At 44.7% G+C, this 24,957-nt stretch overlaps 1 protein-coding gene across 7 annotated transcripts in view; it reads right to left on the bottom strand.

Annotated features, from left to right (window-relative positions):
- Positions 1 to 4,559: 4,559 nt before the first annotated feature.
- klhl5 (kelch-like family member 5) overlaps positions 4,560 to 24,957 on the bottom strand; it is a 132,444-nt gene continuing 112,046 nt past the window's right edge. For 6 of the 7 annotated variants that reach the window (XM_060916701.1, XM_060916704.1, XM_060916703.1 and 3 more), the window contains exons 8-11: positions 24,767 to 24,929; positions 10,317 to 10,529; positions 8,036 to 8,207; positions 4,560 to 5,718 (exon numbers count right to left, since the gene is read on the bottom strand). In XM_060916701.1, the coding sequence (XP_060772684.1) occupies positions 5,662 to 5,718; positions 8,036 to 8,207; positions 10,317 to 10,529; positions 24,767 to 24,929 (605 nt within the window). In that variant the 3' untranslated portion in view covers positions 4,560 to 5,661. Of the gene's footprint in view, positions 5,719 to 8,035; positions 8,208 to 10,312; positions 10,530 to 24,766; positions 24,930 to 24,957 lie in introns of those variants that run through there. The other variant, XM_060916700.1, reaches the window with a different exon arrangement.

Raw genomic sequence — 24,957 nt, 5'->3', positions numbered from 1 at the left:
ACAATTCTAAACATACTCTGGTAAAATGCAACTGAATTGAACGAAATTACAATATGCGTATTACCAACATATAACAAAGAATCCTACCAAGTTTTGTGAAATTCCTCCAAAAATTGTGAGAGGAGTTGATTTCAGAAGGTGAGTACCCTATTGGCCCTTTTCCACTACCCTTTTTCAGCTCACTTCAGCCCGACACGGCTCGCGTTTCGACTACCTCAGAGCAGCACGACTCAGCTCGCTTCAGCCCTGCTCAGCCCCCAAAACTCGCATGGTTTTGGAGTGGGGCTGAAGCGAGCCAAACCGAGCCGAGCGGGGCTAGGGGCGTGAGGAGACACTCCCCTGTGCACTGATTGGTGAGGAGGAGTGTCCTCACATGCCCACACACGCCCCGCGAGCACGCTGGGATCTGTAAACACCGTAAACCCGGAAGAAGGAGAATTACGAATTACGAGAATTATGAAGCCTTATGCGCCTCGCCTCATCTATACGCTCTTGCCAGTATCTGTCCGGCCACAGCACCAAGACCAGCAACACTAACGACTCCATGTCCTCCATGTTTATTGTTTACTATCCGGGTCGTGAGACTACCGCTTAAAAGATCACTGATGTCACTGTTTGCACCGCTTAACGACATCACGTGACGTCCACCCACTTTCGCTAACTCCACCCAATGTGTCCACCCACTTCCAGCCAGCACGGTTCAGCGCGGTTGTAGTCGAAATGCAACTCCAACAGCCCCGCTCAGCCCGACTCAGCACGGCACGGCTCAGCCCGACTCAGCCGCGTTTGTAGTGGAAAAGCGGCATTTCTGGGACGGACGGACGGATGGACATGTCCCCCTTCAGGACTTTCGACCAGCGGGGAATAAAAATTGTGAGGGAAGTTGATTTCAGAAATTGATGAAATTGCTAAAGTACAAGTTTGTTAACAATCAAGGGCATAACTCTGGTAAAATTTGTCCAATTTAAACGAAATTTCAATGTGCGTATAATAGGGGTGGGCAAAAATATCGATACGGCGATATATCGCGATACTTTGTCTTCCGATTCAATATCGATACTCAAAATTTGAATATCGATATTTTTTCAAATAATAAATCATGTTTCAGACGGGTTGTAAATCCAGTACGACTTCCGCACCTCCACTCCGCAAAGTGTCGCTGTGCCGCTATCTCACTGCAAGGCACTCTTCGTCTTCTCTTTTTTTCCCGGTGGTTGCAGTGAGGGGGAAAAAAAAAACAAAAAACAAGCAAGCATGGCTGTTAACGTAAACCTAGAGACGCCGCCGAACTTTAAGGCAGATGTTTGGAGCCACTTTGGATTCCAAAGGAAAGGAGAAAAAAAAAAAAAAACAGTGAGCTGGACAAAGAGTACACACTTTGCAAAACCTGTTTCGCTCCAATTAGATATTCAATTTCTACTGCAGGTGACATAATCAGCTCTTAGAGGAGCTGTCTCACCTCTGAGCATGCTGACCAGTTGCTCTTCCTGAAGAACAACATGCAGTTTTGAAATGTGTGCTCACGGTACAGGTTTGGATTAAACTTTACACAAGTACTAAGCACAAGTTAAATGTTCTCAGGTATGTTCTCAAGTTTACAAAGAACAAATTGATATTAGTGTTAGCACTGAAATGTATGTGCAGTCTGCAGTGCAAGTTTTAAGTTTTCATAAAACAATTTGATTCTGCTTGTTAAGCAGCACTGATGTGTCCATGCTTACAGAAAAGTTGATAATACTAGCACAGAAATGGGAATTTTCTGTATGTTGTAGTGAAGCAACTCTTGGTTTTGCCAGCAGTGGAATAGAGACAAATATATGTCTGGCAAGAGTGTGTAGTTATGTATGTGAAATGTAATTTTACAGTGGTCAATCAATTCTGATTTTCTTCAGTGACACAGATATCGTGATGTGGTTGAAATTTCTTGCAATATATCGATTATCGCTGAATCGCTGTACCGTGATATTATCGTTATCGTGGGCAAAATATCGCCATAGTATCGTATCGTGAGGTATCTGGTGATACCCAGCCCTAGCGTATAACTGTCATATGAGTGATTCCACGCTTATGGGTACTGAAATGGGGACATGAACTTATTTTTAAAAATTCACCTAAAACCATTTCTTTTTTTACCATCAGGTCACAAAACATGTAATCTTTAATGAATGATATGTTAAAAGATAACTTTAATTTTCTGAGATGTAATAAAAACATATTTATATGCCAAAGTCAAGCCTATGAGTTCCAAAATGATGTCTGTTCCATTACTTCTGTTACGATTGTCCATCTCGCGTCTGTTACAAATTAATTACAATCTAGCTATATACCATGTTAATCTTATTGAAAGAATGTGTATGTTTATTCTACTACACATGTTTATTAATTATATTTGCTAAAACATCACCTTCCTATGTTTCAAAAAGTAATTCTACATTGTTAAAATTGAGAATATATATGTCCACAACACTTCTGTTACGTTCTGACTTTGGCATATAAATATGTTTTTATTACATCTCAGAAAATTAAAGTTATCTTTTAACATATCATTCATTAAAAATTACATGTTTTGTGACCTGATGGTAAAAAAAGAAATGGTTTTAGGTGAATTTTTAAAAATAAGTTCATGTCCCCATTTCAGTACCCATAAGCGTGGAATCACTCATATAACAAAGCCTTTTGCCAAGTTCGGTGAAATTCCTCCACAAATTGTGAGAGGAGGTGATTTCAGAAGAATGCACACCCTCATGAAATTGTCAAAGTACAAGTTATTTAATCAAGGGGTCAAAACTCTGGGAAAATTTTCACAAATGAAATTAAATTGCAATATGTGTATTACCGTCATATAACAAGGCCTTTTGCCAAGCTTCGAGAAATTCGTCCAAAAATTGTGAGAGGAGTTGATGTCAGAAGGCGAGCGCACCTTCATGAAATTGTGAAAGTATGAGGGTGTTAATCAAGGGCTACAACTCTGGTAAAATGCAACCGAATTGAACAAAATAACAATATGCATACTACCGACATACAACAATGCCTTTTGCCAAGTTTTGTGAAATTCCTCCAAAAATTGTGAGAGGAGTTGATTTTAGAAGGTGAGTACCCTTCCCGGGACGGACGGATGGAAATTGCCACGACACAATTCCCCTTTGGAACTTTCGGCCAGCGGGGGATAAAAAATGGATCGACATTTCAGGGGTCAACCCGTCAACCCAGTTGTGATCTCTTGGTCTGCAATGTGTCATAGTTGGACCTGCTTTTACTTTTCATCCTGAATCCCGTCACTAAATATTTACTAGATTAGCCTAAGCTAGATATAGCCACCTAGCAAAAGCTGGGAAATGAGTGACTCTAAAAAACCTGGATGGTGTAAGGTCTCTAAAAAGTGAAGCCACCACAGGTCTATCGCCCCTGCTGGCTGGCTAGGATAATGTGTAGCTCTGCCCATGCTCATGTGTTTTAATGAAAAAATAGCCTATTTTCCATGTCACTTTTCTCAACCTGCGTTTCCATCTCCAGTGTCTCATTTGAAGAGTTTTCCCTATGCTGATATCTACACATTTTGTATTTAAAATGTTATTCTATTGTATCATACAAAGGCGTGGATACACTTGGGAATGAAGTGATTGACAGCCTTGGTGATGCGCTAGACCATGGTATTGGGAGAAGGGGGCGGGCCTACCAAAGGAGGAGGCGTATCTGACTTTGACTCAGAATTGAGTTTATTGCCAAGCATGGTCTCACATACAAGGAACTGGCTTTGGTGGTTGGTGCTTAAACAGTTAAGATAAAAGAATTAAGTGAAATAAATTTCAGAAGATTAAGATTATTTAATTTAATTTAAATATTGTATTTAATAATTTAATTTTAAATATTTAATTATTTACTTTAAAAGACTCATCTCTACTGTGCAGATTTTGGCTCCAAATTTGACAACATGGTGAAGGAATTTTGGCTTCAACACAAGGGCATGGAGCTACACCGTCCATATATTTTAGAAATAAAAGTTTGTCCGAAACGCTTGAATGCACCCTCATTTCCACCCTCATGTTTTTGTTCCTCCTGTAGCATTCTCTCTGAACAGAGAATCTGTTTATGCAGGGTTTTTTTTTCCTCCTCTTAGTATTCAGCGAGTGTGTAATCGTGAGCGATAATATCATATCTGCTGGGTGTGTAATCATCGTTTTCTCATGCTGCTCTCATGCCAATCAAATTCAAAAGGAATCCGAGTCTGATATGAGACCGTGCTTCTTCCATTCTGAGCTCGCCTCAGAGAGTAGCCCCATTTTTGTCCCCATTTTCTGCCTTTCATCTTGTATTTATCAGAATGTGTTTTCTTCTCCTAAATTACTTTCTGTCTCTCTCTCTCTCTCTGTGTTCATTCTTTGCTTGTCATTCCTCCATCTTTTCATCCATGTAAGGCGAGACTGTCTGGTTACAACCTATATCCCCTGATGGGGAATTAAATAAAAAAAAAAGAAAAGGAAAGAAAGAAATCCTGATCTTACAGCCAATCAGAACAGCCCACAGGTTTGATTGACAGCTAATGCACACATATGACCACGTTTCACTGGTTAGCATTATTTATTCATGTAGTTAATGCAGTAATAGCACTGGTTGTCGGTGTGTCAGCTGAGCAGCACATCTTTTTAATATTCACAGCCCAGAATGCCTTGCAGCGGTTGCCCTGGTGTTGTGAACTTGGTTTCTAGAGACTTCCGTGCAGTATGGCTGACAGTCTGAGTAAGACACGCTGACAGACTGAAGCCCACGAGCAAGAGGAAAAAATCTTAAAAATTAGAATGTCTCTCTCTCTCTCTTTCTCACACACACACATGTCTGCACTACATGTTCTGCTGGCAAGCATTTAATTTCCTCGGCTTGATGTCTATTCCCCAATTTCCTCTGCATTGCATGAACGAACACACACACACACACACACACACACACACACACACACACACACACACACACACACACTTCATAGATTTCTCATTGCAAAGTAAATAAACAAGGCCACATAAATTAAGGCACATGACTCAAAATAATCAATCAGAAAAAAATGGAGAAGAAACGACAAAATATAAGAGAAGGAAAGGAAAAGAGGACGTATAACATTCCTGCTACAGGCCATCCATCCCTTTCATTCAAACACTTTTTGCACTTCTTATTTCTCCTCATCCATTCATTCATCCATCTCCCAACTATTCGTCCTATTCCTTGTTGTTTTTTCTAACCCAACCATCTGCCTATTTGTTCACCCTTCCATTCCTAGTTTTTTCTTGTCCTCTTACTTGTCGTTCATCCATCCTTCTCTCACTCATTCATCCCACTGTTCAGTCTACCACTCCTTGTTTTCTCACAGAATGAGAAATAAGTGATGAAAGAAAAAAAAGGATCCCAAGACATGAGGAGGAAATCCTCATCAGTGGCTCAATGAAAGAAATGAACATTGAACATCCTGGTTTACCTGTGTGTGTGTGTGTGTGTGTGTGTGTGTCCCACCCACATCTCTGAGATGTTCTCACAATGAATCTTTAGCACTCCTCCTGATCCAGATTAATGTGTGTGTTTGTTCAAGTCGTTCCGTTGCCTCCATGTCCAATGAGAAAGCTACAAGGTTACTGTACAAAAATCACCACGGTAACAGTCCTCAGGAGCAGAGCATCACAGCTTGACAGCAACCACACAGGCTCCGGCTCTGCCCAAGCACAACGGCGCCACCTATAGTACACACACACACACACACATTTCAGTTGTTTAATTACAACCCCGATTCCAAAAAAGTTGGGACAAAGTACAAATTGTAAATAAAAACGGAATGCAATGATGTGGAAGTTTCAAAATTCTATATTTTATTCAGAATAGAACATAGATGACATATCAAATGTTTAAACTGAGAAAATGTATCATTTAAAGAGAAAAATTAGGTGATTTTAAATTTCATGACAACACCACATCTCAAAAAAGTTGGGAAAAGGCCATGTTTACCACTGTGAGACATCCCCTTTTCTCTTTACAACAGTCTGTAAACGTCTGGGGACTGAGGAGACAAGTTGCTCAAGTTTAGGGATAGGAATGTTAACCCATTCTTGTCTAATGTAGGATTCTAGTTGCTCAACTGTCTTAGGTCTTTTTTGTCGTATCTTCCATTTTATGATGCGCCAAATGTTTTCTATGGGTGAAAGATCTGGACTGCAGGCTGGCCAGTTCAGTACCTGGACCCTTCTTCTACACAGCCATGATGCTGTAATTGATGCAGTATGTGGTTTGGCATTGTCATGCTGGAAAATGCAAGGTCTTCCCTGAAAGAGACGTCGTCTGGATGGGAGCATATGTTGCTCTAGAACCTGGATATACCTTTCAGCATTGATGGTGTCTTTCCAGATGTGTAAGCTGCCCATGCCACACGCACTAATGCAACCCCATACCATCAGAGATGCAGGCTTCTGAACTCAGCGCTGATAACAACTTGGGTCGTCCTTCTCCTCTTTAGTCTGAATGACACGTCGTCCCTGATTTCCATAAAGAACTTCAAATTTTGATTCGTCTGACCACAGAACAGTTTTCCACTTTGCCACAGTCCATTTTAAATGAGCCTTGGCCCAGAGAAGACGTCCGCGCTTCTGGATCATGTTTAGATACGGCTTCTTCTTTGAACTATAGAGTTTTAGCTGGCAACGGCGGATGGCACGGTGAATTGTGTTCACAGATAATGTTCTCTGGAAATATTCCTGAGCCCATTTTGTGATTTCCAAGCATACAGAAGCATGCCTGTATGTGATGCAGTGCCGTCTAAGGGCCCGAAGATCACAGGCACCCAGTATGGTTTTCCGGCCTTGACCCTTATGCACAGAGATTCTTCCAGATTCTCTGAATCTTTTGATGATATTATGCACTGTAGATGATGATATGTTCAAACTCTTTGCAATTTTACACTGTCGAACTCCTTTCTGATATTGCTCCACTATTTGTCGGCGCAGAATTAGGGGGGTTGGTGATCCTCTTCCCATCTTTACTTCTGAGAGCCGCTGCCACTCCAAGATGCTCTTTTTATACCCAGTCATGTTAATGACCTATTGCCAATTGACCTAATGAGTTGCAATTTGGTCCTCCAGCTGTTCCTTTTTTGTACCTTTAACTTTTCCAGCCTCTTATTGCCCCTGTCCCAACTTTTTTGAGATGTGTTGCTGTCATGAAATTTCAAATGAGCCAATATTTAGCATGAAATTTCAAAATGTCTCACTTTCGACATTTGATATGTTGTCTATGTTCTATTGTGAATACAGTAGCAGTTTTTGAGATTTGTATATTATTGCATTCCATTTTTATTTACAATTTGTACTTTGTCCCAACTTTTTTGGAATCGGGGTTGTATATTTTATTTCAATCAATTGTATTTATTTATATAACTTTTCTTCATTTTCCTAGTCACATCTGCAACTAGATACTCAGCACTGCAGTAAACAGACAAATTAGTGTTAGCGTAAACAGGCTGAAACACGAATGAGGCGAAATTTTCACTCTTTATTATCAAGTCTCAGGGTACAAGCATACAAAATGTATGAAGTGTGAGAGTGTGTGTGAATGTTTTTTTTTTTCAGTCCACAATTTGCATTTTCACTCTGCAACCACGGTGCTGATGCAATTACAGAAAGGTGACACTGTTAATGTCGAGCCAATTCATCTCATGCACGCACACACGCGCATGGTTTTGTGTGAAGTACAAGTCAGATCAGAGCTGACAATGAACGCTGACAGCGCCTGACAGGCTAACATCTCACTCACACGCGCGCATGCACACACGCGCACACACACACACACACAGATCTACTACACTTGTGTATATATAATGTTCAGTGATACTGAAATTAAACACCAGTCTAACATTAACTAACTAATAAAACTAATACCCATTTCAAAAACAGAGCTCATATCATTCTTCCTCACACAGTTTGTTTTTAATATATCTTCATCAGAAATAATGCGTCTTCTTCTAAATCTCACACAGATACAAAAAGAGTCAGAGAGAGAGAGAGACCTGAGTCCACTCGTTGGTCTGGGGGTCGTATGCTTCCACTGTGTTCAGGTAGACCTGGCCGTCGTACCCTCCCACAGCATACAGGCGGTCCCCGAGTAAACACACCCCCACGGCGTCCCTACTGACGCTCATCGGGGCCACGGCAGTCCACGTGTCCGTCTTTGGATCGTACCTGCAAAAGGGGCGGAACTTCAGTTACACCAGAAATAAAATTAGATGGAAACTAACGTGAATTTGATCAAGTTTCCAATACTTTTCTCCCCATCTAGTGTCATGGCCTAACTACTGACTGCAAATGAAAGAATTCTGATCAGTTCAGAGATTTCTAAACATGAGCTGCCTTTTAAATAAAGAGTGGCTTTAATACAGGTAGGGGCGGAGCTAATTTCCAAGCTGGAAAGAAAGCTGTCAAAAGAAGTCCGAAAGGATTGAAACTAATTGCATTTGGTGCAATCATTAATATATTCTGAGGTCTTTAAAATATGTTTAATACAGACCTGGAAACATTCTGAAACTTTACACACCGCACCTTTTAACTCTTAGCAAGAGAGTTAAAAGGTGCGGTGTGTAAAGTTTCAGAATGTTTCCAGGTCTGTATTAAACATGCTAACTTGCTAAGGGCTGTCTGGTCCCTGTACGAACGGAGCAGGAGTCTGGTTCGCATTGCCGGCAGTAAGTCAGACCTGTTCCCAGTGCATGTTGGACTCCGGCAGGGCTGCCCTTTGTCACCGGTTCTGTTCATAATTTTTATGGACAGAATTTCTAGGCGCAGCCAGGGGCCGGAAGGAATCCTGTTTGGGAACCACAGGATTTCGTCTCTGCTTTTTGCGGATGATGTTGTCCTGTTGGCTTCTTCAAACCAGGACCTTCAGCATGCACTGGGGTGGTTTGCAGTCGAGTGTGAAGCAGCTGGGATGAGAATCAGCACCTCCAAGTCCGAGGCCATGGTTCTCGACCGGAAAAGGGTGGCTTGCCCTCTCCAGGTTGGTGGAGAAGTCCTGCCTCAAGTGGAGGAGTTTAAGTATCTCGGGATCTTGTTCACGAGTGAGGGAAGGATGGAGCGTGAGATCGACAGGCGGATCGGTGCAGCCTCCGCAGTGATGCGGTCGCTTTACCGGTCCGTCGTGGTGAAGAAGGAGCTGAGCCAAAAGGCGAAGCTCTCAATTTACCGGTCGATCTACGTTCCGACTCTCACCTATGGTCATGAGCTTTGGGTAATGACCGAAAGAACAAGATCGTGGATACAAGCGGCTGAAATGAGTTTCCTTCGCAGGGTGGCTGGGCGCTCCCTTAGAGATAGGGTGAGAAGCACAGTCACTCGGGAGGAGCTCGGAGTACAGCCGCTGGTCCTCCACATCGAGAGGAATCAGCTGAGGTGGCTCGGGCATCTTTTTCGGATGCCTCCTGGACGCCTCCCTGGGGAGGTGTTCCAGGCATGTCCCCCCGGGAGGAGGCCCCGGGGAAGACCCAGGACACGCTGGAGGGACTATGTCTCTCGGCTGGCCTGGGAACGCCTCGGTGTTCTTCCCGAGGAGCTGGCCGAGGTGTCTGGGGAAAGGGAAGTTTGGGCTTCCATGCTTAGACTGCTGCCTCCGCGACCCGGTCCCGGATAAGCGGAAGAAGACGAGACGAGACGAGACCTTTTAACTCACACTTTCTGTTAGTGTCACATGTCAAAGACCAAACAGGAGCAAGATGCATAATTTGTCATGAATTAGCCCTGCATTATGTTGGATTTAGTTGAATATTTCATTAGATGTAATATTTACAGAGGATAAAACAATTATTTCTGAATGTTGACTCGTGTAGAAGAGTGATGCAAAATACATGAAGGCATAATTAGATCACATTAATAATAATATTGCAACACCATGTCCTGATCTCCTCTCTCTCTCTCTCTCTCTCTCTCTCACGCACAAACAGGAGACAGACAGGTCACTTTATCATGAGTCAGAAAGACACCCTGATTCATTCATCACACACACACCACAGGAAGACCATTTCAACACCATTTCCAGTACAGCTCATACACTTTATATAGCAAACACAGAACAATACGTATGTGGAAACAAAGTTCCAGGAAACATGGTGTGGAATATTAAAAATGTTTTTTTTAGGACTGTGTTTTATTAAACCCACAGAAAAGTGTGAAATATAACACAAAACCCTGTGCAAGCCGCTGAATACACTTCTATTAGTATATAACACATGCATGCAGGTGCTTCCTAACATGATGAAAGAAATAAGAATGCAACCGCCCGTGTGACATTTGACCCCTCACCTCTCGACGCAGTCAGACAGCCGGGACGCGAGGCTGGACGCTGGGGCGTCATGGCCGCCGATGGCATAGAGGAAGCCATTCCAGGTTGCCACGCCGACGCCACCTCTGCGCTTGGCCATGGGAGCGCACGCACTCCATTTATTAGTGTGAGGATCGAAACACTCGACTGACTTCAGACACGAGCTGCCGTCTCTCCCTCCTACTGCGTACAGCCTGAAGAGAGAGAAAGTGAGGGAGAGGGGGGGGAGAGAGAGAGAGAGAGAGAGAGAGAGACCTTCAATGAGTGTTTATTAACACAACAACTTTAGCTGAAACACCATTTCAAGTCATCAAATAAATAAATAAATAGGAAAACAATTACACAGACAAACAAAAAATAAATAAATGAACAAACCAACCACAGTTTGGTAAACTTCAAATTAACAGTGTATATACAGACATTCTTGCTCCACAATTGACAGTCCATTGTGGAGTGTAAAAAAACAACCGTAAAAAGACAACCGTAAAACGTCATCAGACACACGACATAACACATCTCCTTGTCCCCACCTTTCAATAAATTCATTTGGACACAAGATCATTTTATAATAAGAAAATTCTATTTTCAACTGAGCTGCTGCTAAACCTTTGGTCATGAAAACAGGGTCAACCGACCCTGATCCAGGGTTCTGAGGCCTTTTCAGCATATCAGGCTGCTACCCAGTGTTTTCTTATCGCTACGCCCACAGTATTGCCGATATGCCTGTAAAAGTTGCCGCTACACTAATTAAAAGACTTGCCAATCTTGAAAATGTAGCCTTTTGTTTAACTTTCTCATTATCCCCATGCGGCGGGGATGGCGCGCCACCATGCAAATGTTTTACATTCAGACATACTCCACTCCCTGTCCACATAAGCGCCCAGTGCATAGCTGCCCAAGTAGTTCCATGTGGAGACTGTCACTGATCATGCTAGTCTGGTTTACATCCTTTCTTACGCTGTGTTCACGGTAAAGTGCCATCCGTGTTAAGAGGCGCTCATGCGCCATGCATGCAATATGTGCCGGTCCCCAAATTAGATCTGGATAGTCATGTATTGTAATTGAATGGCTGAAGCTGAAAATAAAGCTGACACTTGGTGAACATCAAATGGTTGTTTTATTCCTCTTCCATAAATATATGTCACCAATATAGTTGAATGTTAATTATAATAAGTCATCACAACAACTTCTGGCAAAAAAACCCCATCATTAATAATAAGCATATCAGATGCTCGCTGGCCGTGCTGTGAAAACTGTCCATGCTGACGCTCATCTAAGTTTCCCAATCTGTCATTGCTTAACTCTTGAATAGTTTCTATCATGAATATGATCATTAAAAAGCTTGTAATTTCTGCTTTCCAAGTAAATGTATCTGGTTAAGCTCTGTTCAGTACTTTGGGAATAACGGCAGGTTGAAGTTGGTACAACAGAGTAAAAACTCTGCTCACTCGACGTCGGGAAACTGCCGGTGCTTTTTGAATCACAGGAAAGCGGCCAGGCTCTCTCTCTTCTGATCGGTTTCTGACTGGATTACTCGTGAAGATCAATCAGATAATGCCTACAGGGATATTCTCTACAGTAGATGAAGTATTCAGCAAAATTTTCTGTATGCTAGTATTGACGTTATGATTCACAGGAGACTTTGAAGTGAATAGCTTTACCTACTTAGTTTTTCAAATAAGATCGATTCCTGTAAATAAATAACTATTTTAGAATATAACTGTAGTTGTTTTGATGAAAAATATTGATATCTTCGTGGCCGGAATGATATTTTTTAAAAAACTGGAAGTCAGAAATATGAGTGTCCATTTCAGTTCAATTAATTGGAATTGTTTATTGGATGGGGCTCACACAGTTTTTTTGAGGTTCACCTTGAAAGCTGTGAATATTAACTGAAATAAGAATCATTTATATTCTTTCATATAAACACTAGTAGGCCCCTACTTTTGAGAAATAAAGGCCTACAGAGCACAAAGAGGGCATTAGAAATAATTTATTACTTTTTACTGAGTGTACCCATTTAACTTGTTTTACCTAATTAGCATAATTTATACTAATTAAATACTACTTTGCTTCATTGGTTTTTACTAATTTAAAAAATTTTGTATTCAGTATACAACCATCTATGTGCCTGCCAATTTCCATGTAAATGTCTTGAAAAATAGAAAAGTTATTAAGAAAAACATTTGATCTCATTGGTTAATGAGGCCCATCAGAATATTACAGTTTTCTAAAAATGAAGCCGTTTTTTCAATCTTTGATTTGTAATACCTCATGAACGAATACACATATTTTAATTCTGTAAACAGTAAGTTGTTCTGCATTCAATTACGAATTAAATCAGAGTAGTTTCAAGCAATTTCAATGGACTTTAAATTTTCATCTAATATGCCTATTAATAATTACCAAAAGTGTGTCAAATTACCAAAGTGTGTCAAATGGTTCACCAATGCGTCTAGTGTGGTGTGTGGGTGCAATGTGTGCTTGTCACCTTCTGCTTTCAGCCCCCACCGCTGGCTAGCCCTGCGAAGAGAGAGCCGTGTGCATAAGTCTCTCCTGCCAGTACATAGCTTCTCAGTGAGGAAGCCCTAGGCAGTGCCTCCTCGTGGCAACACATGGATACTGAGCACCTTGCAGCCTCAGGTTAAACTGCAGGGGACTCGGAGGTGGTCTGCCCCCAGACGTGCGGCATGCCAGGCCCACCGGTGTGTGGACATGCCCTGATGCCCACGAACAGACCCCCAGCTATGGGTAAAATAGTGAAGACTGGCTTCGGCTGAGTGTGCGGAGGAGGCTGCTAGATCAGCCCAATGGACACAAAGGCGATGACAGCAAGGAGAAGGAACTCTGTAAAACCTATGACCCATGGACCTCAATGTCATCATCCCAGCTTGCTGGGCCATGGCAGACAAACCCAGGTGTAAGGGGTGGGGCCAGTACTGCGCACACTACACTCCACCTTAAAGCTCCATTGCGCAGGCCTGAAGGAATGAAGTCCAAAGTAAGTCATATCACTCTCACCTTCACCAACACTTTCAAGCCTTGTAGCGATGGGAAAGGGGTGAAATGGCAGGTGGAAGATGCCACTGGAAGCCGCAGTCCCAATCCTGCATGCAGGCGGCTCAGGGGTCATCTGACGTTGAACTGGGGATGAAAACCTCTCCTGGCAGCACCCTTGAATGACCAAGCAGCCCTTTTCAGGGACAGCACTGCTTGCCCCACACAGGGAGGGGCCTAGAAAAGGTGGCCTAACCAAAGCTCATCTCCCTCAAACCCAGTTGGCTTACCGTGGTCAACAGGCGTCTTCAAATGCGGTCAAACAGCAACAGTTAAAAGGTGTCCCTCACGCACCGATAAAAGTGGGAAAAGACTGAAACTTGCATGCTGGAACATCCGAACCATGCTAGACACAGCCGACAACAAACGCGCAGAATGCAGATCTACTTTACACTTTATACATCTTTAATCTTTGATAGACTTCACTGCTACACTGTTTATACTGTCATATCTGCCATATTTATACTTACACTGAAAATTCTGCTCATACTGCCATTTATTTATTTATATTTATACTGATAATTACTATACTGTCAGACTGCTGTTCCCGTTTACGTTGTTCATTCTGTTTATATTGTCATTCATCACATTTAAATTTATACCGTTAATTCTGTTCACACTGCCACATTTGCACGTTCTGGATTGTCACCGTCTTGTCTTTTCTTAGATAGCTTTAGCTTGTGTGTGTAAACCCCCCCTGGGTTTTTTTTCTCGCCCCCTTTTTTCCTTTTTATAGTTTATATCTTGTACCTATATTTTATATTTCATGTTTATTACTGTTTGCACTGCGGATAAGAGGGAAATGCAATTTCAATTCTCTGTATGTCATGCACATATGGCATTATTGACAAAGTTGACTTGAACTGGGGCGGCACGGCGGTGTAGTGGTTAGCGCTGTCGCCTCACAGCAAGAGGGTCCGGGTTCGAGCCCCGTGGCCGGCAAGGGCCTTTCTGTGTGGAGTTTGCATGTTCTCCCCGTGTATTTCCTCCGGGTGCTCCGGTTTCCCCCACAGTCCAAAAGACATGCAGGTTAGGTTAACTGGTGACTCTAAATTGACCGTAGGTGTGAATGTGAGTGTGAATGGTTGTCTGTGTCTATGTGTCAGCCCTGTGATGACCTGGTGACTTGTCCAGGGTGTACCCCGCCTTTCGCCCGTAGTCAGCTGGGATAGGCTCCAGCTTGCCTGCGACCCTGTAGAACAGGATAAAGCGGCTAGAGATAATGAGATGAGATGAGATGAACTTGAACTGCTCTTGTTGCACATGAACTTAAGCGGCTCGACATCAACATCGCTGCAGTCAGTGAAATCCGTTTTGCCGAAGAAGGTAGCCTGAAGGAACATGGTGCTGGTTACACCCTGTACTGGTCTGGCAAACCACAGACAGAGAAACGCCTTTCAGGCATTGGTTTCATGATCAGAGACTCCACTGCCTCCAAGCTCACTGGTCTGCCCAGAGGTCACTCAGACCGCATCATCTCCATGCGCCTCCCTCTCCAAGGTAACATCAACATCTCATTAATCAGCGTTTACGTTCCAACCCTCCAAGCAGACCCAGCAGACAAGGACAAGCTCTACTCTGATCTGCGCAGCGTCCTGCTGCAGGTGCCTGCAGGTGAGAAAAATCATCATTCTTGGTGACTTCAATGCCCAGGTAGGCCGAGATACAGAATCCTGGAAGGGAGTGCTAGGCAAACATGGTGTTGGGAACTGTAATGACAACGGTCGTCTCCTGCTAGAGTTCTGTGCAGAGCAGCAGCGTGTCATCACCAACACCATCTTCCAGCAAAAGAACAGCCTCAAAACAATGTGGATGCATCCTCGCGCCAGACACTGGCACCTCATAGACTACATCCTGGTGCGGCAGCAAGACCAAAAAGATGTCTTACAGACCAGAGTGATGCCCAGTGCTGAGTGCCACACAGACCGCCATCTAGTTCAATGCAGGCTGAACCTACATTTTAAGCCAAAGCCAAGGAAAAGGAACATACCCCAGAAAAAAACTCAAAGTCTGCAGCCTCCAGTCAACTGAAGTGAAAGTAAACTTCCAGACATGCTTGCAAACCAAGCTTGAAGAAGATAGCTGTCCAGAGGACGCAGACCCTGAGGAACTTTGGGAAGATCTGAAGACCTCCATCCTACAAGTTTCCAAAGAAACACTTGATTACACCTCCAGAAAGAAGCAGGACTGGTTCGATGAAAATAACCAAGAGATCCAGGAATTACTGGCAAAGAAAAGGTCAGCTCACCAAGCCCATCTAGCTCAGCCAACCTGTCCGTCAAGGAAGGCAGCCTTCCATCTCTCATGCGGCAATCTCCAGCGCACCCTTCGTGAGATCAAGAACAAGTGGTGGACAACCCTTGCAGAGAAGACTCAGCAGTGTGCTGACATGGGGGACTACAAGGGATTTTATGAAGCCCTGAAGGCAGTCTATGGCCCCACTTATCAAGTCCAGAGCCCACTACGCAGCACAGATGGCAGTTCTCTCCTCATGGACAGGACATCCATTCTGAACCACTGGTCGAGCATTACAAGGACCTCTTCAGCGCCAATCACACAGTCCAGGCATCAGCAATTGACTGCATCCCCCAGCAACCCACCAAAGTACACAGCAAAATCCGCATACCCAAATTAACACTGTCAGATTTAATTTCAACACTTTTAAAAAGTGTCTATATGGGTCCACCCCATGAGTGTTAATTTAACTCTTTTTGCAGTGTTGGTACCTTAACACTAATTTGGTGTCATTTTTCACTCTTTTTGGAGTTAAAAGTTAACACTTATTAACAACATCCGGTGTTAGTTTTTCTCAATACTGATATGCAGTGTTAGACATTAACTCTCTCAGAGGATCATTTGTTGACTATAAAAGTGTTCGCCCCATAACAATTAAAAGGTGTAAATACAGCTCTTCCTAAATGATTTTCAAATTAAAGTTTGCTGAAATAAAGGTGGACATATTTTGTGTTTTACAATTAAACATTTATTTTAAACATTTGCACCCAAAAAAAATGAAGTCACATTAAAAAAATGTAACAATATGGAACAATATATGTCCTTTCACTCTCATTAGAATATTGCTTCTGAAATGGTCTAAAGTAAGCCAACTGGTCAACAAAAATCAAAGCATGTTCATTACTTTGTTCCTGTATACAGTATGCATGAAAGTGTTCATCAAAATAAAGTGTATCAACAGTAGAGGCTATTATTAAAGCACGCTGTTCATGTAATATTATGTTACAGATTTTGTTGAATACAGGTAGGTCATTGGATGTTCCAGTGCATACAAACAAATCAATCAATCTGATACTCAGTGCCATAATTTCTGACCCATCTTGCAGTTGAAACATTTGAAAATGGATCTAAATGTAATGTTTGACAGAGCAATTGGCTTCAGCCAATCGATGTGTGTCTATGCAGTGGGCGGGGTGACAGGAACACTTCAAGCGTAAAACCCAGGATCGGAGTTGAGAGTTAGAAGTTCAGAGTTAGTATTTATACAATTACACTGACAGGTTTGATTTAGTGACGCTTTGTTTTTACACCCGATTTTCACACCAACTACTTATCAACTGAAGTCAAAGATAATGGATTTAACTCTATCAGAGTAAAATTAACTCTACTTTTGCTCAAATTTCACTAACTCCCAAAATTTAACACTTCTGAATTTGCTGTGTAGAGCTAGACATACCACCCACACTGAAAGAGATAGTAAAGGCCATAGAGCAGCTGAAGACAGGAAAGGCAGCTGGGTTAGATGGTATCCCAACAGAGATCTAGAAGTATGGAGGGCCATCTCTCCACTCTAGCCTCCACTCCTTCCTCACCTCCTGTTGGGAGTAGAGCAAACTCCCCCATGAACTGCACGATACGGTCATCATCACCCTGTACAAGAATACAGGGAGAAAAGTCAGACTGCTCGAATTACAGGGGAATAACTCTGCTCTCCATCGCAGGCAAAATACTGGCAAGAATTCTTCTTAACAGACTGCTTGTGTCAGTCACTGACGAACACCTCCCAGAGAGCCAGTGTGGATTCAGAGCCAACAGAGGCATGACTGACATGGTTTTCGTCCTCCGGCAACTTCAGGAGAAATGCCATGAGCAGAATAAGAGCCTGTATGTGACCTTTGTTGACCTGACCAAAGCCTTCAACACAGTGAGCAGGGCAGGACTCTGGGCGCTCCTGGAGAAACTTGGTTGCCCTCCAAAATTCATGAATATGGTCACCCAGCTTCACGAGAACCAGCTTGGCCAAATACGACTTAATGGCGAGCTCTCTGAGGCCTTTCCTATCACCAATGGCGTCAAACAAGGCTGTGTCCTTGCACTGATGCTGTTTTCCATCTTCTTCAGCATGATGCTGCAGCAGGCCACCCAAACCATGGACAGTGATGGCATCTACATCTGATATCGCACGGACGGCAGCCTCTTTAATCTCAAGCACCTGACGGCCCGCACCAAGACAATGGAGAAGCTCATCCATGAGCTGCTATTTGCGGATGACACTGCTCTTGTTGCCCACACTGAGCCAGCCATGCAGCACATCATGACCTGTTTCACAGCCGCAGCCCAACACTTTGGCCTGGAAGTCAGCCTGAAGAAGACGGAGGTGCTTTACCAACCAGCACCCAATGAGCAGTATCATCCTCCTCACATCAGCATTGACCAGACAGAGCTGAAAACTGTCCAGCAATTTACTTACCTCGGGTGCACTATCTCCTCAGATGCCAAGATTGACAAGGAGATTGACAGCAGACTGGTCGAAGCAAACAGTGCCTTCGGCAGGCTCCACAACCGTGTCTGGTCAAACAAAGACTTCACAAAACAAACAAGGATCAGTGTGCACAGAGCCGTCGTCCTTACCACAGTTCTGTATGGCTCCGAGTCGTGGGTCATCTATCACCGTCACCTTCGTCTCCTTGAACTCTTCCATCAGTGTTGCCTCTGCTCCATCCTCGGCATCTACTGGAAAGACTTTGTCACCAACATGGAGGTCCTTCAGAAAGCCAAGGCTACCAGCATCGAGGCCATGTTGCTCAAGACAAGACTTAGGTGGGCAGGACATGTGTCCAGAATGGAGGAACACCGCCTGCCAAAAATTGTTCTCTAAGGTGAACTATCAACCGGGTGGCGCAAGAGAGGGGCGCCCCAGAAGCAGTACAAAGACCTCCTGAAAAGCTCCCTCACCAACTGCCATATTGATCCCCGTGACTGGTCCTCACACGCTGCGGACCACAAGAGCTGGCGAAACACCATTCACGGTGCGGTCAAGACCTTCGAGTGTGCCAGACAGGCCAACCTGGAGGACAAAAGGTCAAAGAGGAAGAGCAAGGTGCCCTCTACTACCACTACTACAACCACGCTCATACCCTCTACTCCCACACCCACCCAGTCATTCACCTGCACCCGCTGCAACTGGATCTGCCTCTCCAGAATCGGGCTCACCAGCCATCAGCGGGCGTGCAACAGACTTGGACAACACCCTTCATGATCTTCGTTCGCGAAGCCAAGCCATGATGATGAATTACCAAAAAAAAAAAAGAGTGACTTTCAGGGAGGCCTGCAAGTGCCAGGAAATGCACTAGAATGCATCTCAGAGCATGCTGAACCCATGAGCTTTGTGTTGAATAACCAGATTTGTGTTGAATAAGCAGAGTTTTTGTATGATTTCTATAATGTTTGCTGAGATAAATCCTGTCAAGTCTGGCAGCACTTATTCAACCCTTTACCACTTTAACCTATGTGCACTGCTGTCCTGTTGGGTGAAGATCTCTCCACACATCTGTCAACTCATGTTCCTTCACTAAGCCAGATAATGATGAAGTTGACTGTAGGTGTGGTTCCTCTCCATTCCTGTCAACTGTAAAGTGTGTCGTACAATTCCAGTCCCCTCTGAGCATAATCACTGAGTTACTGTCATACTGTTTGAGAATATTGCTGAGCTTTTGAAAAAGATTAACCCGGTTTGAGTCACCACTGAAAGCATAGACAGTTATAAATATAAAAGGTGTATTTTTAATTGTGGCCTGCACTATAATTACATGCTCTATTTCACTAAAGGAAACGTGTAAAAGTTTCAAACTCTGTGAAAAGAGTATTGCAACACCTGCACTGAGATTTGTACCATGACTTAGAAAAACCTGCCCATTCCAGCTCATCCTCCAGTCCACCACATTGTCACCAGAGCTTTCCTACAGAAACAGAACACTGATATTTTTGTCCTGCGAAGCTCAGTGATCATAACTCTTTTATGCCTGTTCCTACTCTCATTTACAGTGTCTTGCAAAAGTATTCATCCCCCCTTGGTGTTCGTCCTGTTTTGTTGCATTACAAGATGGATTTAAAATGGATTTTTGGGGGGTTAGCACCATTTGATTTACACAACATGCCTACCACTTTAAAGGTGCAAATTGTTTTCATTCATTCAAACAATAATTAAGATGAAAAAACAGAAATCTGGAGTGTGCATAGGTATTCAAAACCCTTTCATATGAAACCCATAAATAAGAGCTGGTCCAAACAATTCACTCCATAAGTCACATAATTAGTTGATTAAGATCCACCTGTGTGCAATCAAATTGTCACATGATCGGTCACATGATGTTGGTATAACTCAACCTGTTCTGGAAGGACCCTGACTCTGCAACACCACTAAGCAAGCAACATGAAAACCAAGGAGCCTCCAAACAGGTCAGAGACAAAGTTGTGAAGAAGTATAGATCAGGGTTGGGTTATAAAAAAAATCCCAAACTGTGAATATCCCACAGAGCACCATTAAATCCATTACAGCAAAATGGAAAGAATATGACACCACTACAAACCTGGCAAGAGAAGGCCATCCACCAATCAGAGATGCAACAAAGACACCAAAGATGACACTGAAGGAGCTGCAAAGATCCACATCGGAGATGCGAGTATCTGTCCATAGGACCACTCCACAGAGTGGGGCTTGATGGAATAGTGGCCAGAAAAAACCCAGTGCTTAAAGCATATACACAAAACCATGGCCTCACTTTCGTTTATAAATGCCTTGAGACCTCAAGAATGGCACAGGAATTAGTTTTAAGCGTTAACGATAAATCTAATATAGTATTTTTTACGATTAAAGTGATTCATATAGGTAGCGGTCTGAGTGAATGACTTTGACGTCCGTAACGTCACAGCAGGAAGTCTATCGGTCTCATCGCCATTTCTGCTATACTAAAACACAGAGCTGACTGCAACTCCGATCCTCCATTTTGAGCCAATTTATCGCCATGCTATGTAGATGTGCCAGCAACATGACAGAAGGTGGATTTACGTTGCATTCATGGCCCAAGAATGTTCAAACTGCAAAGATTTGGACACGTTTTGCGAGAAGTTCACGGGCACATTGGGCGCCTACGAAGTGGTCTCTCCACTGCTCTGCACATTTTACTGAAGACTCGTACAAAACCTCTGATCTGTTGAGAAGCGTTGCTATGAGCCTGTATTTTTTTTTTTTTAAAGGAAAGTAAGTTCAGTTGCACCAGTTCTCCCGGAGTGTGAGCCGAGGGTTGTTGGTAAAACCCGGGACAGAACGGGACATATCGCTCGGACAGTAACCTCCCTGCAGTTGTTGCTAAAACCAGTGACGTTCCGTAACGGGTTTTAGTAATTGCCTGAGCCGAGCAGTAATGGCAGAGTACTCAGTATGGAGAAAATGGAGAATGAGTGGAGCAGCCGTCTGATTTCTTCAATGGATATTGCTGTCATCTCGCCCTTACGTGGAAGAAGCGAATGAACGGAGAACTAAATGAACAACTGAAAGTCATATTGTTTCAAAACAATCGGCCACAAGAAGCGAGAACACAGACGGGTAAGCTCCGACTCTCATTTGGATATAAAACAACAAAAACAACGCATTGTTTACCTGCATTTAGATTAATACATGTAATGTGTATTGTGTGTTTAAGTTACCGGTATAAGATTATTTAATTTGCTTCAGAATGTGATTGTGTCTCAGTTCATCTGATTATTTAATGAGACTTTTATGTTTCATCAGTGAAAATGCATGTATGTACACATATGCTGCATAAGTTATAACACCCATCCTGTTTTAATGAGCGTCAACTCACAATCAATGAAGTCAAATCAGTCTTAGTTGAGCAAGTCGGTAACGGTATTTCTTACTTTCACCATAAATTTTTATTTATATGATTTTGGTCTATAGCTGTCAAAGGCCTCGGCCTTAAAACCGGTTCCCGCTGTGACGTAACGCACTCAAAGCTGGCTGGCTCAGTGGGGCAGCTTGAATGCCAACTTTGTGGTCGATTTTAACTCTCAAAAATATATATTTTTAATTCCCATTTATGCAGCATACAAGAGTCAAGGATGGAGATACTATCCACACAGACAATTATTTAAAAATAAAGGCTCTGCGTATATCCTTGAAAGAAAAAGATAAGAAAACACGTTTGGAGTTTGCCCAACAGCATGTAGCAGACTCCCCAAATACATGGAAGATGATTCTCTGGTCAGATGAAACTAAAATTGAACTTTTTGACCATCATGGGAAAAACCATGTGTGGCACAAACCCAACACTTCCCAAAACCCTAAGAACACCATTTCTACAGTGAAGCACGATGGTGGCAGCATCCTGGTGCCTCCGCCACAGTTGTGCCCCCAGCACACAGCTGAGCCACACCTCCCAGTGCCACCCCTGCAGTTGTCACCCCAGCACACCACTGAGCCACACCTCCCGCTGCCTCCACCACAGGTGCCCCTCCCAGTGCACAGCTGAGCCACACCTCCCACTGCCTCCGCCAGAAGTGTCCCTCCCAGTGCACAGCTGAGCCACACATCCCGGTGCCTCCGCCACAGGTGTCCCCTCCAGCACATGGCTGAGCCACACCTCCCAGTGTCTCTGCCACAGTTGTCCCCCCAGCACACAGCTGAGCCACACCTCCTGGTGCCTCTGCCACAAATGTCCCTCCCAGCGCACAGCTGAGCCACACATCCTGGTGCCTCCACCACAGGTGTCCTCCCAGCACATGGCTGAGCCACACCTACCAGTGCCTCCCCCACAGGTGTCCCCCCAACACACAGCTGAGTCACACATCCCGGTGCCTCTGCCACAGGTGTCCCTTCAGCACATGGCTGAGCCACACCTCCCAGTGCCTCCACAGCACACGGCTGAGCCACACCTCCCAGTGCCTCCGCCACATGTGTCCCTCCCAGCGCACAGCTGAGCCACACATCCCAGTGCCTCTGCCACAGGTGTCCCCCCCAGCACATGGCTTAGCCACACCTCCTGGTGCCTCTGCCACAGGTGTCCCTCCCAGCACATGGCTGAGCCACACCTACCAGTGCCTCCGCCACAGGTGTCCCTCCCAGCGCACATCTGAGCCACACATCCTGATGCCTCCGTCACAGGTGTCCCTCCCAGCACATGGCTGAGCCACACCTCCCGGTGCCTCCCTCGCAGTTGTCCCCCCCCAGCGCAGGGCTGAGCCACACCTCCCGGTGCCTCCCCCGCAGTTGTCCCCCAGCACACGGCTGAGCCACACCTCCCGGTGCCTCCCCCGCTTTTGTCCCCCAGCACACGGCTGAGCCACACCTCCCAGTGCCTCCCCCGCAGTTGTCCCCTAGCACACAGCTGAGCCACACATCCCGGTGCCTCTGCCACAGGTGTCCCTCCCAGCAAACAGTTGAGCCACACATCCCGGTGCCTCCGCCACAGGTGTCCCTCCCAGCGAACAGTTGAGCCACACATCCCGGTGCCTCCGCCACAGGTGTCCCTCCCAGCAAACAGTTGAGCCACACCTCCCGGTGCCTCCCCCGCAGTTGTCCCCTAGCACACAGCTGAGCCACACATCCCGGTGCCTCCACCACAGGTGTCCCTCCCAGCAAACAGTTGAGCCAGACATCCCGGTGCCTCCGCCACAGGTGTCCCTCCCAGTGAACAGTTGAGCCACACATCCCGGTGCCTCCGCCACAGGTGTCCCTCCCAGCAAACAGTTGAGCCACACATCCCGGTGCCTCCGCCACAGGTGTCCCTCCCAGCAAACAGTTGAGCCACACCTCCCGGTGCCTCCGCCACAGGTGTCCCCTCCAGCATGTGGCTGAGCCACACCTCCTGGTGCCTCTGCCACAGGTGTCTCCACAGTGCACAACTGAGCCACACCTCCCAGTACCTCTGCCACAGGTCCCCCCCCCAGTGTGAATCTGAAACTCGGTTCCAGCCCAAGAGGGGCTGCCCTCCCTGGCCTCAGTGTCTAAACATGAGTTTCTGCCCGCAGGCACGCTCTCCGCTTTTCTGCAGGCAGAAAAAACACTTATATCCAATGTCTCCACACTCAAAACACTTCATATTTCCCAAACTAGCATAAACCATGTAATACCCTTCTTCATATTTCACCCTGAATGAGATCTCTAATGACGGAGAGTTGAGAAACATGTACACCTGTCTCCACAGAGACTGAACATGCTGTAGCTTCAGATCTCTGTAGCCAAGGTGAACAGTTTTAAATCTGCTCGCAAACTTCCCAAACTGCTGTAACTCTCTCTCCAGCGCTTCATTTGGGATGACAGAAGGCACTCCCGACACGGTTACTCTGGTGGACGGTACAGCTAGCGGGGAAACAACCACCAACCTGTCATCTAAAATAATACCACTTTCAACCAAAGAGCAAACCAAACGCTCCTCTTTCAGAAAAAATACAACAGCTTTATTCATTCTCGATCCGTACGAAATATTTTTGTGACCCACTTGTTCACCAACAACTAGCAGGACATCCTCCACAGTAAAGCACGGGTCAGCCACGATCCTGACCCCGTGTCTGATTGACAGGGACGACGAGCCCCCACTGAGAAAGGGCTCCATCCAGCACACCACCAAACTCCGACCAACTACTCCTCAGTCACTTTCTAATGGTCGAAAACTAAAAAAAGTAATGTTTTCTTACCTTCTCATGCAAGAAGGCAAAAAAGAGCGTCGAAAAGCAATGAAATATACCCAAAAAAGAACACACACTCATACACCCAAACTCCCAGCATGCAGCGCAGACAGAGAGAGGGACAGAAAGTGAGGGAAGGCATGAAGGACAGAGAGAGTGAGAGTGAGAGAGAAAGGAAGAGAGTGAGAAAGTGAGGGAGAGACAGAGAGAAAAAGAGGGAGAGAGAGAGCGAGAAAGTGAGAGAAAGTGTGAGAGAGAGAGAAAGTGAAGGGGAGGGAGAGAGAGCGCATGATAAAGAGAGAGAGAGAGAGAGAGAAAGAAAGTGAGAGAGGAAATGAGGGAGAAAGAGAGAAAGTGAGCAAGAGAGAGAGAAAGTGAGAGAGAGAGCCAGACATCAATTAAAAGTAAGAAAGAAAAATTATAACGTGTTGTGATGTGTATAGTGAGCACACACTTGCTGTTAAGCACGGCGACGCCCACTGTGCTCCGGGGCGTGGCCATAGAGGCGACAAAGCTCCACTGTCTGGCCTGAGGATCCCAGCGCTCCACTGTGCTCAGATAACTCCAACCATCATGACCTCCTACTGCATACATGGGGCCCTCCAATACTGCTACACCTACACACACACACACACACACACACAC

The sequence above is a fragment of the Neoarius graeffei genome, chromosome 3 (assembly GCF_027579695.1).
Source record: "Neoarius graeffei isolate fNeoGra1 chromosome 3, fNeoGra1.pri, whole genome shotgun sequence".
NCBI lineage: Eukaryota > Metazoa > Chordata > Actinopteri > Siluriformes > Ariidae > Neoarius > Neoarius graeffei.
This window is presented reverse-complemented; position numbering and strand designations above follow the sequence as displayed.